General features: G+C 38.8%; 1 protein-coding gene across 1 annotated transcript in view; it reads left to right on the top strand.

The window, feature by feature from the left end:
- The window catches only part of pik3r4 (phosphoinositide-3-kinase, regulatory subunit 4), a 137,308-nt gene extending 122,520 nt beyond the window's left edge, over positions 1–14,788 (top strand). Inside the window, exons 16-20 of the mRNA XM_039737397.1 lie at positions 1,060–1,191; positions 2,183–2,283; positions 8,124–8,212; positions 9,920–10,040; positions 14,289–14,788. Coding sequence (XP_039593331.1) covers positions 1,060–1,191; positions 2,183–2,283; positions 8,124–8,212; positions 9,920–10,040; positions 14,289–14,459 — 614 coding nt within the window. The 3' untranslated portion in view covers positions 14,460–14,788. The remainder of the gene's footprint in view (positions 1–1,059; positions 1,192–2,182; positions 2,284–8,123; positions 8,213–9,919; positions 10,041–14,288) is intronic.
- Positions 14,789–15,004: the final 216 nt, after the last annotated feature.

Raw genomic sequence — 15,004 nt, 5'->3', positions numbered from 1 at the left:
AGTCCCTCTGCGTGATGCACCGAGAACAATGTACAGTACAGGGAGAGACTGAACACGTGCAGAAATCATCGGTGTGTACGAACTGGAAGGGAAATGAAATAGAGCACAAAGAGTTCACAGCGAATGCACAGGGAGAGACTGAACATATGCGGAAATCATTGGCGCGTACGAACCGGAAGGAAGAGAAACTGGCTTGTTCGTCACCTGGTCGTGTGTGGAACGTGGACTGATGCAAAAGTTTGGCGAACTTTTTGGTCGTAATCCGATTTGTACGTGTTCAGAGACATTCGTGACCCGAGGTGCCACTGTATGCATGTATGTATATATATACTTGTATGTGTATTGATATATATATATATATATATATATATATATATATTTTTTTCTTTCATCCTCCATATGATTTCAACCATTTCTGTCAGTTCACTACTTAATCTGAGTATGTTCAAGATGAAATGGTTCAGCTCCACCAATATTTACTTATTTCTCCTACCCTTAAAAATGTAGTAACTCTTGCATGAGTTCTCTTCTGAACAAGTGGAATCTTCTTTACGTTATCGTCTACACACACATCATTAGCTGGAAAATCTTCAGATGTCAAGTAAGTAGTCGCACTTGCCGGTATTTCTTCTAGCTTCTTATTAATCTTTAAAAATGCATTTATTTTCTGATTGTGCTTTTTATTTTACAGAGCCCATATGCATAAAGTCTATAACTGCAGCATAGTGCTTAAGGCAGAGGCCTACTCTGAATGGAAAGCCACCATCTTACAGGGCATATGCCCTTATTTGTACTGGGCTACCTGATACTTGCTGGTTAATTTCAGATACACTTCTTTTGAGATAAAATGAGAGCCCTTTGAGACAACCCACATATAAGCTTCACACAGACAGTAACCAGTCAAACAATTGAACCGGGTCCTTGGCGGTCAGGAGCAGCAGTACAGACAAATATACATGAAAAACATCTTCAATTTGATTACCTTGAGAATTTCATAAACAAAGACAAATGTTAATTGTAATGATTTATTTTCCATGTGTCATTTTTCTTTTTATGTAGGTACCTGCAATGGCACTATGGCATGTTGGGATATGAGATTTCAGCTCCCAATTTCCAACCATTCTCATCCTGCAAGAGCTCGCATTAGACGACTTCTTATGCATCCCCTGTATCAGTCATCAGTAATTGCAGGTAATTGTGTTGCACGTTGTCTGTTTTCTTGTTGAATTCTCTTTTGCATGACGTAATTAGTTTTCCATACTCCTTTTGTCTGCAGCAACTAAAGCCGATGTCACGTTACACATCTTTTCATTGTGGGTTATGTCAGATTTGCAGCTCACAGTTGCCTATCTCGTCACAGCACAGCACAATTAAAAATCACAGCCAATGTCAAATTCACCATCTGAGCACCAGTTACCCAGAACAGTTGTGTTCACCCCCTTTTTCTGACATCTAGTAGGGTGCTGCCTGGCCAAGCCAGTGATGTATGAAGGGTTAAAAGCTGCAGAGAGTACAGCAGAAGTCTTTGCACTTTATTTTTTCCATTCTGTTACAGTATGTAAAATACGAGACATCAGACAGACAAACTTCACTTCTGTTGGTGAGGACAGAGCCAGCAATGTATTGGTGATGTGTGAAGGGTTAATAGCTCAGCTGTGATCAGCCACAGTCTCGGCACTTTATTCTTTATATCCCATTCTGTCGTAGAGCATAAAACATGAGACATCAAGCACATAAGTTTCTATTCTGTTTGTGAGGTTCAAAACATGAATGTCCCTTATTACTCGTCACTACATTCTATGGATTTTACTGCCAGCTGAACACTCACTGGCCTTCAACTCTGTCATGCAAAGAACCCACCCTTCCATCAAAAGAGAAAATCCAAACTGTTTGATTGTATTGTAGCAGGTCACAGTCTAGTTGGCTTCAGTCTTGGGGTGTCAAATTAGATGTTTACCTTTTTGGAAGTGCACGGCCAACCACCGACTGGCTAAGATAATGTAAATGAAAGCCGAGACTGAAAAGGCATCGAATGTGACATGGGCTTAAGACAGGTGTGAGCATCATAATCTTTTGATTCCAACATAAACCACGCAATAGACATTTTTATTGTGAAAAGACGATTTGTGTAAATGGATTTTAAAGTATTATCTGCATCTTTTACTCTTTGTCTTTTAACTAGCTGTCCAAGGAAACAATGAGGTGTCAATGTGGGACATGGAAACGGGAGATAGGAAGCTCACATTGTGGGCAAGTTCAGCTCCTCCACTCTCTGAAATGCAGGTTTGTTTGTGACAATTTACTATTATTAATAACTAGCCATGTGCGCCCAACTACGTTGCGCGTGTTAAAGTTGTCTGTGAAGGGCTACCTGTTTAAACGCGGCTGCCAGTCGTGAACTGTGCCCTTCGTCGCATAGCATTATGATTTTTTATAAGGGAAACAAAATTAAAAAAGAAAACCCTTGGATATTGATTCGATAGGAACGGCCCACTCGGAATCACTGTCCGAATCGTAATTATGTGGTGGTGTAGGAGCATTTCTGTTTCTGTCTGTTCACAGTCCGTCTCACGATCTCTTCTCAAACTTTCTCCAATCTCGCAGGTTGCTTTGTGGCAATCCAAAGAGTAAGGCAATATACACGGAGCAATAGTTATTAAAGGGGGACACATAGGTATCCAGGCTCTTTAAAGCATAAATAGAGATCAATTCACTGACATGTGAGCAAGCCACGGTACAACTGTGAGACGCGCAGCACTCACCGGCTACAACATAACAATAATAATTTCCGGAATGTACTGTTATGTTGTCATTCATTTTACCCCACTGTCTTTCTTTCACTCATATGTTACGTAGGCATGTACCTTTTATCTTCGGCAATCTCATTCTCTAACCAGGCCTCAGGAGCTAACCAGCGTAACACTGTCCACCACCCCTTTCTTTATTCCGGCACATTGTTGACATCCGTGAGTAACAACAACGTACTAAACTGGAAGGTGGTCTACGCATGCGTGGAATTCGCGGACTAACAAAGATCAAGATCTAAATGAAGATCTCTTTAGTTAATTTAAAGCACAACAATTTGTTTAGTTTGAATGTCTGTGTTTTGAGGTGTGACTGGCGTACTGCAGTCTTCAGTAGTATAAGCCGGGAGCAGATTCTTAATGCAATGCCTATGTTTTAGCTGTCTCTCTACTGCCATCTAGTGCTTCTTCTAATTAATTCGCGGACAAACAAAGATCAAGACCCAAATGGAGATTATAGATAGAGATGATGTTTTGTGTTTTAGTCAGATATTTTTCCCCACTCATTTCTTTGCTTTTTCATTAACAAATTTAACATTTTCAATGCCTTCTGGCTTATACACATCACATGATGTGTTGAATGCATTAACAAAGTAATCTGAGTGACAACAAACCTAGTCAGTTAACTTAATTAAATACATTAATTTTTATGTTAGTCTTTTTTAATACATACTTTTTGGAATACTGCTCAAGGATGTATTTCAATCTCAGCACGTTAAAACACAACAGATTATCGTTAAATAAAGTTATTTTTCTGTATTTAAAACATGAGGATCTAAATCGCTATATCCCATGCATATTGTTCATAATTTTATTTATTGATTTTTTTTAATAAAAAGAAACTGAAAAAAATACATTTTTTAAATACAGTTTTGTAATTTTTGTTAATCAGATATATAAACACACAGTGCCTCCCCTTGGAGGTTTTCACATTATTATTATACAATTATGGATTTAATTTGGCTTTTTTTGACAGTGATCCACAAAAGAGGATTCTCAGATCTCTGCAAGGTGTTCTAGATTATTTACAAGTATGAAGCACAAAATGAATGATCTCATAAGTATTCACCCACATCAAGCCAGTAGCTAGCAGGTGGCAGCCATGAGTCTGTGTGCATAGGTCTCTGTCGATCAGCTCTGTCATTTTCCTCATTCTTCTTCACAAAACTGCTCAAGTTCTGTCAAGTTGCATGGAAATCGTGAGTTAACAGCCTTTGTCAAGTCCAGCCAGTACTTCTCAGTTGGATTTTGAGGTGTGGACTCTGACTCGACCAATCAAGGATATGAACATTGTTGGTTTCAAAGCTGTTCCTGTGTAGCATTGGCTTTATGCTTGGGCGTGTTGTCTTGCTGGAAAACCAAATCTGCCAAAGCACAGGTGTCTTGCAGTCTGCATTAGGCTTCCATCCAGGATATCCCCTTATTTTGCTGCATTTATTTACCACTCAGAATCATTTTAAGGCCTGCGGCAGAGAAGCATCCCCACAGTCTGATGTTTCCGCCACCATGCTTCACGATGGAGATGGTGTGTTTGTGATTCTGTGCAGTGTTCAAATATGGCATTTAGTCTAAGGCCCAAAAAGCACCATTTTGGTCTCATCGGACTATAGAACCTTCATCCACCTAACTTCGAGTCTCCTATGTGCCCTCTGGCAAACTGTAGCCAAAATGTCCTGTGCTTTTAATTTCTTTGCCACTCTCCCATAAAAGTGCAACTAATGAAGCACCTGAGCAGCAGTTGTTTGCACATATAGTCTCGCTGTTGTTATCTACTGTAGTTTTTAACTCCTTCAGGAGTCTTATGGTGACCTCCCTCACTAGTTCTCGTCATACACAATCACTTCATTTTTGTGGCCGGCCCGCTCTAGGTAAATTTACCACAATGCCATTCTCTTTCCATTTCTTCATGATTAGTTTAACTGGACTCCAAGGGACATTCAGTGACGGGGATATTTTCTTGTCTCCCTCCCCTAACTTAAGCATTTCACAGAGTTGCTTGCCATGTTCCTTTTTTTGTTCATTGTGTAGATTAGGCCACCATACTGACTCGCTACAAGTTGGATTCTCCAGATATATTCAAGTGAAACCCCAGACATTTGATCTCCATTGATCTAACTCTGTGACTTTTAAAACCAATTGGCTGCTCCAGTGACGATTTAGCTGTGTCATATTAAAGGAAGTGAACACTTAGACAACCAATTGTTTTCTTTTTTTTTTTTTTTTTTTTAATTAAGTCTAAGTGTGCAGAGATCTGTTTTCATGTTAACATTAATGAGTCTTTTTCTGTTGATTAGTGTCAAAAAAGCCAAATTAAATCCACTGTCATTCAATGTTGTAAAACAATAAAATGTGAAAACTTTCAAAGGGGTGAATATTTTAATGAGCACTCTGAAAAAGGTAAAATACACTTGGAGAAACCATTTGTCCATTACCATGGAAAAGGGCAAAGAACAGATAAATGAAAAGAAACATATCACATAATGAATGCAAAAATTACAAAGGAAGTAATTATAGCACAATGCAGTGTTTGGGAAAATTTAATAAAGACATTTCTGACCACCTTAAACCATTTCTTTATTAGCAGGAAGAGTACATAAGTGCATTTTTCCACCATACACAAACACAGAGGCAAAAAGAAGCAGGATGGTCAAATAATCTTCAGTCAATCAGTCTTTATTTTATAAAGTACTTTTACAAGATACATTACAAAGCAAATAGTGACATATTCCAAAATAAATGGTCAATGCAATAACCTTCAGTAAAATTGTAAAAGTAAAGTGTCCATTAATAAGGAATTGCTAAATAATAGAGTGCATTAGATAACCGGCTTAAGAGCAGTATGGTTGAATTATGATTAATATAGTTGCTATTAAAGAGTGAAGTAAGAGTATACTGAAATGTAAGAGAGACGAGGCGAGCCTTTAACTTCTAATGATGGAGCATCGCAAACAGACCTAGGGAGAGAGACGTCCAGGGAACAGACGCCACAGAGCTGCACCAGGAGTTCCAAGATGGGTCTTTGGAATTGGGTAGGCTGGAGGATCTCACTTTTCTACCAGGATGGTATGATTAAAAAAAATAAAGAAATAAGTAATCTGGGGCGTAAATCACAAGAGGAGTTTTGAATAGAATCCAATACTGGACAGGTAGCCAGATGAGAACCGATAGGCTACTTCCAAACTACTGTGTTTTCATTTTAAAGCTGTATTTAAATGAAAACAATCTCAATTTCACATCATTTATATCTTTTTTTTTCTTCCGTAAAAGTAGTGTTGTTTGCTTTTTTGTACCCATGTGGAGTGGCGCTCAGAATTTTGTTGTAGTTTTTTTTTACAATAACAATAAATTTCTCTTCTATCCCTGCCCACTAAAATAACCGAAAATGCATGTGATGTAGCTGCTCACCTACACTGGACATGCACACATTGGTGGGAAAATCCTTAAAGGAATGTTTACACCACCAGCCATGGGATTTATCTCACAGCTGTAGTGACCGGTAAATTATTTGCCTTTTGCATATATGTGCAGAATCCAAATTTTACAAAACGTAATTTAGATGTGTACAGCTATGCAACTCTTCAAGCATCATGGATAGCAACTCCACTATGTCTGCTGCATAATATGGTTTTCTTCCATGAATGATAACCTGTCAGGGAATGAGACAAAGTAATAAACACAAACTGATCAGAGCGTGATTAGAGTCAACATTTTCAAAGCTCTTCGTTTTCACCCATCCATACTGCAACACTAAGCCTGCATTTTCAGAAGTATATTCTGCTCTGGAGAGAGAGTGTCCAATAGTCTCCATTTTCTGGGTTAAAAACGCCTAGGTAGTGTATACAAAAGACAAAAATGGAGGCTGATGTCTGCATTTTTAAATAAAAACATTGTTCGTTGCTTTTCATGTTCTGGGATGACAGTGTACATTGGGCAGTCATACAACACAAATACTACAATACAGGGTAGCACAGGGAAACGGGACATTTTTAATTGATGTTCAATGCACCAATAAACACCTTACAAAATACATTTAATAATAATAATAATTCTTTGCATTTATATAGCGCTTTTCTCACTACTCAAAGCGCTCAGCAATTGCAGGTTAAGGGCCTTGCTCAAGGGCCCAGCAGAGCAGAGTCCCTTTTGGCATTTACGAGATTCGAATCGGTAACCTTCCAATTGCCAGTGCAGATCTCTAGCCTCAGAGCCACCACTCAAAATTTAATGATGAAATGTATTTTACAGGATGTGCAGTTATCCTGGTAATAAATAATTTATTCGATATTCATTTTATGTTTTGAAGAAAACCTCATGAAGGTGTTGTCCATTTCTCCGTACACATTCTGACAGCCTGTTATGGAAATTCTGCACTGCTCAACGTAACACGTCAAGAGGAATGCCAGCGATTTCCTCTTCAATCCTCCTCTTTAGTTCGGCAGTGGTTGCAGGATTTGTGCGGTACACTTGCCTTTTAAGATGTCCCCACCGAAAAAAATCACAAGCAGTGATGTTATAATTGCATGAGCAGAAGGGACACGATTATGATGTCCTAACTGGTAATGACGCCGAAATTCCCTTTGCGCGGCAGTTACACTGTCACCATTCTTATAAAAGGCGAACGCTCGTTGCGCACCACTCCATTGCTCCATTATAACTAATGGCAAGGGGTTTGAAACGAGGTCACATTGGGCCCAAACAACTGCTGACACCCTAGGGTTGCCAACACCTGTTTTCCTGCACCACCCTGTATTTAAGTAATCCTTGTAGAAGGCACAGGACATCATCTCATACATTCGCATTTTATTCAAAATTTCAGAATAAGCAGGCAGTGTGGTATATAAAGCTAATCTGAGTTTTCATCCTGTTGTGTCAAGGTTCAGACTTTAAACATTTGTGCACATTTACAAGTAAAAACTTTTAATGTATATAGGAAAAGAAAAGTAAGCTAAAAGCATGCGCTAAAAGAATGATTAGGGATGCTGATGCCCGTACGGCAATGATGGCTCTTAAGGCCACACAGCCCTTCTCTGACATGGACCATGAGATTCCAAAATGAAATGACCTTTCGAAGTAAGAACATGATTTAGCACTATTCTTAGAGCAAGTGCTTAGTCTTGATTTGTTAATTCCTCAGGTTTGAAGTGTTTAATTACTATAAAGTACAAGTCTGGTATTGATGTACCTCCAGGATTAGCAGTCCGACATTAGGATCTGTTAGTTCATCTGAGTAAAGGAATTTCTTGCAATCCTTTGGCATTTATAAACTTTCTATTCCTGCTAATGTAGACTTTTCTTTTTCTTACTTTCCATTTTTGCCAGCCCTCTCCTCATAGTGTCCATGGGATATACTGCAGCCCTGCTGATGGAAACCCGTTGCTACTGACTGCTGGATCGGATACGAGAATAAGGTAATTAATTCATTTAGACCACTTTGCAGAGATCAGCTTTCACTTTGACAATAAATTGACCTTTTCTGTTGGTCAGTGTCAAAAAAGACGAATGAAGTCCACTGTAACTCAAGGTTGTACCACAATAAAATCTGTAAACTTCCAAGTTTCACATAAATAACTCATTACCTTTTTTGGATAGGAAGCTGCAAGCACATTTACAACACCATCAGCATTAAATTATTTGTTGTCATAAAATTAGTTTATATTTTTTAATTGTGAGTTCAACGTCCAGTTTTTAAACCAGCGGTTCTTAACCTTTCTAGTGCCGCGACCCTTTAATATAATTTCCCATGCTGTGGCGACCTCAACCGTAAAATCATTTTCATTGATACTTCATAACTGTAATTTTGCTACTGTTATGAATCGTAATATAAATATCTGATATGCAGGATGTATTTTCATTGTTACAAATTGAACATAATTAAAGCATAGTGATTAATAACAAAGACAATATGTAATTATATATTGTGAAATATTTGTTTCTAATTACATATAAATGAAATGTTGTCATTATGACTTACGTTTATTTGTTTTTCTTCATTGTGTATTGAACTGTATTCACCACATTCATGTTGTATACTTATGTGAAAATGTGAAAAGCATGGCGTAGTGTGGGTAACAGTCTTAATATAACAACAGTAAACTACATTGCTACAAAATTGTTGCGACAGTACGCTTAAAAAGCCAACATCAGTGCAAAGGTTGAGGCTGCTTCTTTCTCACCAGATCAGAAATTCTCGGGGCAGTCTTTACAAGAGCACAACGAAGATCATCTTGTGCAACAAATCTACTTCTGTATTTAGACTTGATAACCAACAAGCTGGAAAATCCTGTACCGCAAAGATATGTTGATGGAAATGGAAGAAGTGCGTAAATCTCCGCAACAGCGTGACATTACGTAACGTCACGACGTTCGATGTACAGTAATGTAAACAGTTAAAAATAATAAGGTTACGACAATTAAAACGTTTGAAATTATTCTGATTCAATTGCCTGCAACATCTATCCTCGAATGACAATTACAGTAAAAACTAGTAACTACCAAAGGAAAAAATGTGTACAATAACAAGTTTTACACATTAGAATAGACAAAACCCATAGTTTTAATGGTCTTAAGTGACCCCTGGCAAATCGTCATTCGACCCCCGACGGGGTTGCGACCCACAGGCTGCGAACCGCTGTTCTAAACTGAACGTTTGCCCTGCTCAGGATCAAAATGCGGGGTGCTGGAGTTAGTCACATCACTAAAAGGTATGAGGCAAGAATCCTCCCAGTCTGCATCAGAGTACATTTACAGTCACCAATTTGTTTGTCCATAAGTTTTAGGACTATAGAAGAATACTAGGGACTCGGCCCCCCAGGGTTAAATCCACATAAACACCAGAAGAACATGCAGATGCCCCATCAGATATGTGAACGTTGGGTGTGCATATGCAGACTTTACACCAGTGGGGTCCAAAGTGCTGTAAGACAGAGAAGCTTCTCACTATACCATTATACCACCTCATTGCTACATCACCAATACAAAGCTAGGTTTAACTTGCCCTATTTTTGTTTCTTCATGTAATTCATTATTCAGTTATACATCTATGTATGAATTGATGAGTGCTGTATATTTGTGTCTTGACATGTTCAAATCTCAGTAGTGACCACCTTCTTTCATAGGTTTTGGGACCTTGTCTACCCTGAAAGATCCTACATTGTTGCAGGCGGCGCAAATGATTCTCTTCATTGTCCATCAGTTTTTTATAATCGTAGAATTATTGAAGGAACAGAAGTGGTGCAGGTATTGTAGTTTTATTTATGTATTTATTTATTTTTTTGATTAAACAAAGACCTGCTGTTGATCCTGATGTTTTGGGCTTTGTTGGTACAGTACCATCTACAAGGCTGGCAGTAAAAAAAAGTGTTTACTTTGTCTGATTGGGATCCTTTAAACTGGCTCAGGCTTTATATTTTTGTTTTTTTCAGGACATCATGTCAGCCATGTCAGTACACTCTGTTTTAGGCAGAGATCAAATGTTTGAATTTCTTTCTGTTCATTAAACATTTCCTCAGATATCACGTGAAGTACATGCACTCTTGGGCCTTTTTATCAGAATTAGCCTGATGATGTGGGTCCATCTCAGGTGATTGGTTGCCTTGTAATCTAAAGAACTGAAAGCAACAGACAGTTTTCAGTTGTACCCATGATCCTGATTGAAATCTCTACATCCTCATAGTCAATAAAGAATAAAGAATTCTTTTGGCACTTTACGAGACACAAGGTTGCAGCACCCATTTTGTCAAAACTACCCTGTCATCTGTTAAATACTTTCACAAAATGCTTCCTGATCAGCCTTATCACGGTGGTATCATTTACACACTTGACAGTGACAATTACGTTTTGCTATATAGTCATGGGTGAACATGAGTAAACCCCAGTAGCTGCCTTGACAAGAGTCTGTGTGTTTGGGGATTTGATGCCAATAGTCTCCCCCTGTTGTCCCCCTCTACAGAGAGTTTTATAGGCCTTGACCTCTAAATTTCTGAATAATTGTGCTTTAGGTTGAGATGTCATCTATAACATCCTAACCTTGGTATTTTAGCCAGTAGGCATCATCCACTAACTTTTCAAGTTTACTGTCAGACCTCAACCATCCTGCATAGTCACATTTTTCACTCCTCCATTCACCTGCACCACCTGATTGAGGAATGGCCTTTACTCCCTGGTCATAAGGCTCCTCCGTAACCTCTTGTACTGGGTTCTTGGATGTCTCAGCTGATGTTATACTTAAGGTTTTATCTTATAATTGCTGTCTTTGTTTGTATTCAGTGACTTGGACAGCTTAACTATTAGCTAAACAAATGAGCTTGATGAACTGAGTATTCCCTTCTCGTTTGTCAAATTTCTTATGTTCCCATATCTGTTGTTGGTATTGTTGGGAGACATGCAAGTAAGAATTTTATTTCATTGTGTACTCATAAAGATCAGCTTCACCCTGAGTGTATCTGGAGACCACAAAATTAGTCATGACTAGGCATTCAAGCATTTCAGTAGCGCAAAGGTGAACCTCACTAGGCAGCAGTAGTTCAGTATTGCTGTGGGTTTATATGCACAAAGTATAAAAGATTACAGCAGTAAAGTCAGACGTTAGCTGATCTGCAAAGGTTTCAAGCATGTGAGCTAAAACTCCATTTGGGTCAGCTGCTTTGCAAGAGCTTTACCTACATACATATCCCACAATGCCATTCTCACAGTGTATAAGCACAAAATCCCTTGGTTGACTGGGAGCCTTAAGGAAGGTTTTGTGGTTTGTAAACTGATCATAATGATAATTCTTTACATTTATATAGTGCTTTTCTCACTACTCAAAGCTCTTCATTGAGTGGGGAGCTACTTAAACCATCAATAATATGTAGCACCCACTTGGATGATTCAATGGCAGCCATTTTTATGTCAGTACGCTCACCACACATTAGCTGTTAGAAGGTGCAGAGTTGAGGGGTAACAGCCAATTAGAGACAGGATGATTAAGGGATCAGATCAACTAGGCTGTGGTGGGCAGTTTTGGCTGGACATCGGGATACACCCTACCCTTTATGAAGGATGCCAAGGGATCTTCTATGACCACAGAGAGTCAGGACCTCAGTTTTACGTCTCATTCGAAGAACGGCACCATTTTTACATCACAGTGTCCCCACCACTGCAATGGGGCATTGGGATCCACATTCAGACTGCAGGCGTCACCAACCCAAGCTTTTCCTAGATGTTCTCCCTTCCTAGTTCTGGTCGGCCCAAACATGCTTAGCTTATGGCTGCTGGTATATAAATGTGTTTGGCTAATCCGGGAAGAAGTTGTCAATTAATGGATAAATAAATAACAAAATCCAAAACAAATAAATTGTATCCTCATAACAAAATGCAGGTTTATTGAGTCATCATTCTCACGTGGGCAGTACTCGGTGAAATTCATCCTTGCATGTGTTAATCAACAAGCAACATGTCAATGCTTTCCAGCTCAATGGTTGGTAAATATAACTGCCGTACCTCGAAACGTCTGACATCCCTACCTGAAAAATATCAGAACAAAAGAGCTTGGTGTGCTTCAGTTTCCATATGCTAGATGAAATTATTCTTCTGGTATGGATTTTGAAAAAAAAATGCTAATAATTAGTGAAAAACCTGTGAAAATGATTATTCATTAAACACAACTTGCATTTGAAAGGAAACAGGAAGTGTGGTTTTATGCAAGTCTATAAACATCACGTGAACGGACTTGCATGTAAACTGTGTGTAATAAGAGAGCCTTCCTCTTTAAGAGAAATGTCCAGGGTGCTGTGCGGTTCAGCCTGGTAAGTCAGTGCAGTTAGGAAGGCAGGGCAGAAAGAAGCCATGTTTTGTGCCGCGTTTGCTTGGTGGCAGCGGTGTGAATGAGCAATTGAGCGATTGACCGAGCGAGAGTGAAGTTGTTCTTTTACTGGATTAAGAGAGTTCATGTATAATAGTTGCATCTGTACTAGTTGCATTAATCATTACATTAGTCAATAATATATTTGCTGTTTTGTTAAAAAGTACATTTCAGTCTGAAAAATAGATACAAAAGCACTATATTGGCATCTAGGGATTTTAAGCCATTAGGCCGACTCCTACTTTACATGATTCTATACCCTTAAATTAGATGATAGCCTTGACTTTACTTACTTTCTCCAGCTATACAGGATGTATCGTTTGAGCTGGTATGTGTGTTTGAGAGAGTATACTGGTTTAAAATGATGATTTTCAAATTTTCATCAAATTTACACGTCGCTGTATACGGTCTGATCACGTTTGGAGTGAAGTCCATCAGTGTGTCAGGAGATAGGCCTGTAGACCTGATCACGCATAAAGAAATAGAACCTGGCTGAGTCATTTGCACTGGAAAATGCTAGAACTATTTTGATTTTAAGGAAAATTATAACAGTATGAAAAATATTGTGCCAGGGTCAGAATTACTCATTTTAGGTATCCCTGAATATGCATTGACTGTCACAGTGTCATTGTGTAAGTATGTGGATATTTAAATCATTCAGTCCGTATGAAACATGGCTCAGTCATTCGCTTCCTTACACAAAGAGCCCTCCGCACATGGAATAAGTGACCAAGCTCTGAGGTAGACCAGAAGACTTTAGGGGCCATAAAGACTTATTTTGAAGAAGAGAACCAAAGTTTCACGGTTAGGTAGTTCTACTCACTAATCTTAGTACCAGAGAGCGGCGACATGTTGATCAGTACATGCAAGTAAGAATTTCATTGGCCCCTCTCCGTGTGACAATAAGGATCTTATAATATGCTAGAAGCCTGTTGATTTGGGGAAATTTCACTCCAGTAGATTTGGCATGTTTTGTGAACTTTGGCCTTTTATATTTTAACTAGCTGTGTAAGCCTGTGCAGTAAAAAGCCCGGGGTCCTAGAAACTATTGAAATCATCAGAACAAAAATTGAAATGTAGAGATGTCAGCTAATGGGAAGGAACTACTCTGGGCATTTCTTTCCTAAGAGGAATCGTTTTGCCAACATGCTTGCATCGTTTGTGCATTAGCGGCGGGAGGAAAAGTAAAAGGGATGCCGTTTTGCCGATGTTAGCGGCCAAGTGACTTTGTCTTTCTTCAGAGGTGTCAGTTTTGCTGATGTGTTGACCTCGCTCGTGTTATTAGCGGCTAAGCGAGTTTTCCTCAGAGGCAGGATCCCTTACCCCGACTCCACCTCTCACTCCTGGGCCGGACAGACACACACACTTCCACGCGTAGACGTTTATATTTAAGAAAATCAAACTTTGGTGCCAAATATGAAAGATTTTTTTATATTCTTAAGAAGAAAGTTAAGTAGTTAATTATGTTTCATTTTGTGGTCTGCTTTTTGTCTTTTTATTTGACTGATGTCCTGAGTGGTGTTCGCCAGCAATCTTTATGCTTGTAATTTAACTGAAATTGTTTTACTTGATATGGTCCTGCCTGAAAGTGATACAGGCGTCAGTGAATGAATTTTTTTTTTATTATTTTCCCACATTTCTAGGAGATTCACAGCAAACAGAAGAGTGGCTCAACAGAAGATGTTCCTCGACGAGTGCCGGAGTCTCTGCCGGTTGGCCATCATGATATCATAACAGATATAGCAACTTTTCAAACTACTCAGGGGTTTATTGTGACTGCCTCTAGAGACGGTATTGTAAAAGTATGGAAATAAGCACTTAAAGAAAAAGGAAAAAAAAAAAAAAGAAACGTGTGTATATATAATCCCTGCTATTTAAAGCTAAAATAATATAAATAGAGCATTTAAGGGTTTCATATCTTAATTGTACCACCGCCACATAGAAAGAATACCACACTAGCAAAAATATTTTTTGCAGTGCAGTAAGTAAAGTTTGAATTATTTTAGCACAATGTCTACTGTCCCATGCATAATTATGAGGAAGCACAAATGTGCTGTTTTGCTGCTCTACCAATTTGAAGTATGAAGCCACTGTTTATGTGGCGCACACAATAATTGTGCAATAAACAGTTATTTGAGTTTTATTCGGTTTTCCAGCTGTTTTTTGTGATAAAATATGCAGCCGTGATGTTCTTTGGGTGGCCATGTCAAACAGCATCAGATGTGGATGACTTTAGGGTTTGGTGCAGGTGCCAAAACACGATGGCTAGGGAGGGGGGGTTTAGATACTTCTGATGTAATCCTTTTGTCTTAAGTGTCATGTCTGCTGTGTTCCAAATCAGTGGTTTTTGGCATTTTAG

This window comes from Polypterus senegalus, chromosome 15 (assembly GCF_016835505.1).
Source record: "Polypterus senegalus isolate Bchr_013 chromosome 15, ASM1683550v1, whole genome shotgun sequence".
In the NCBI taxonomy this organism is placed as follows: Eukaryota; Metazoa; Chordata; class Cladistia; order Polypteriformes; family Polypteridae; genus Polypterus; species Polypterus senegalus.
The sequence above is the reverse complement of the archived record's forward strand: the minus strand, read 5'-3'. Positions and strand labels throughout refer to the sequence as shown.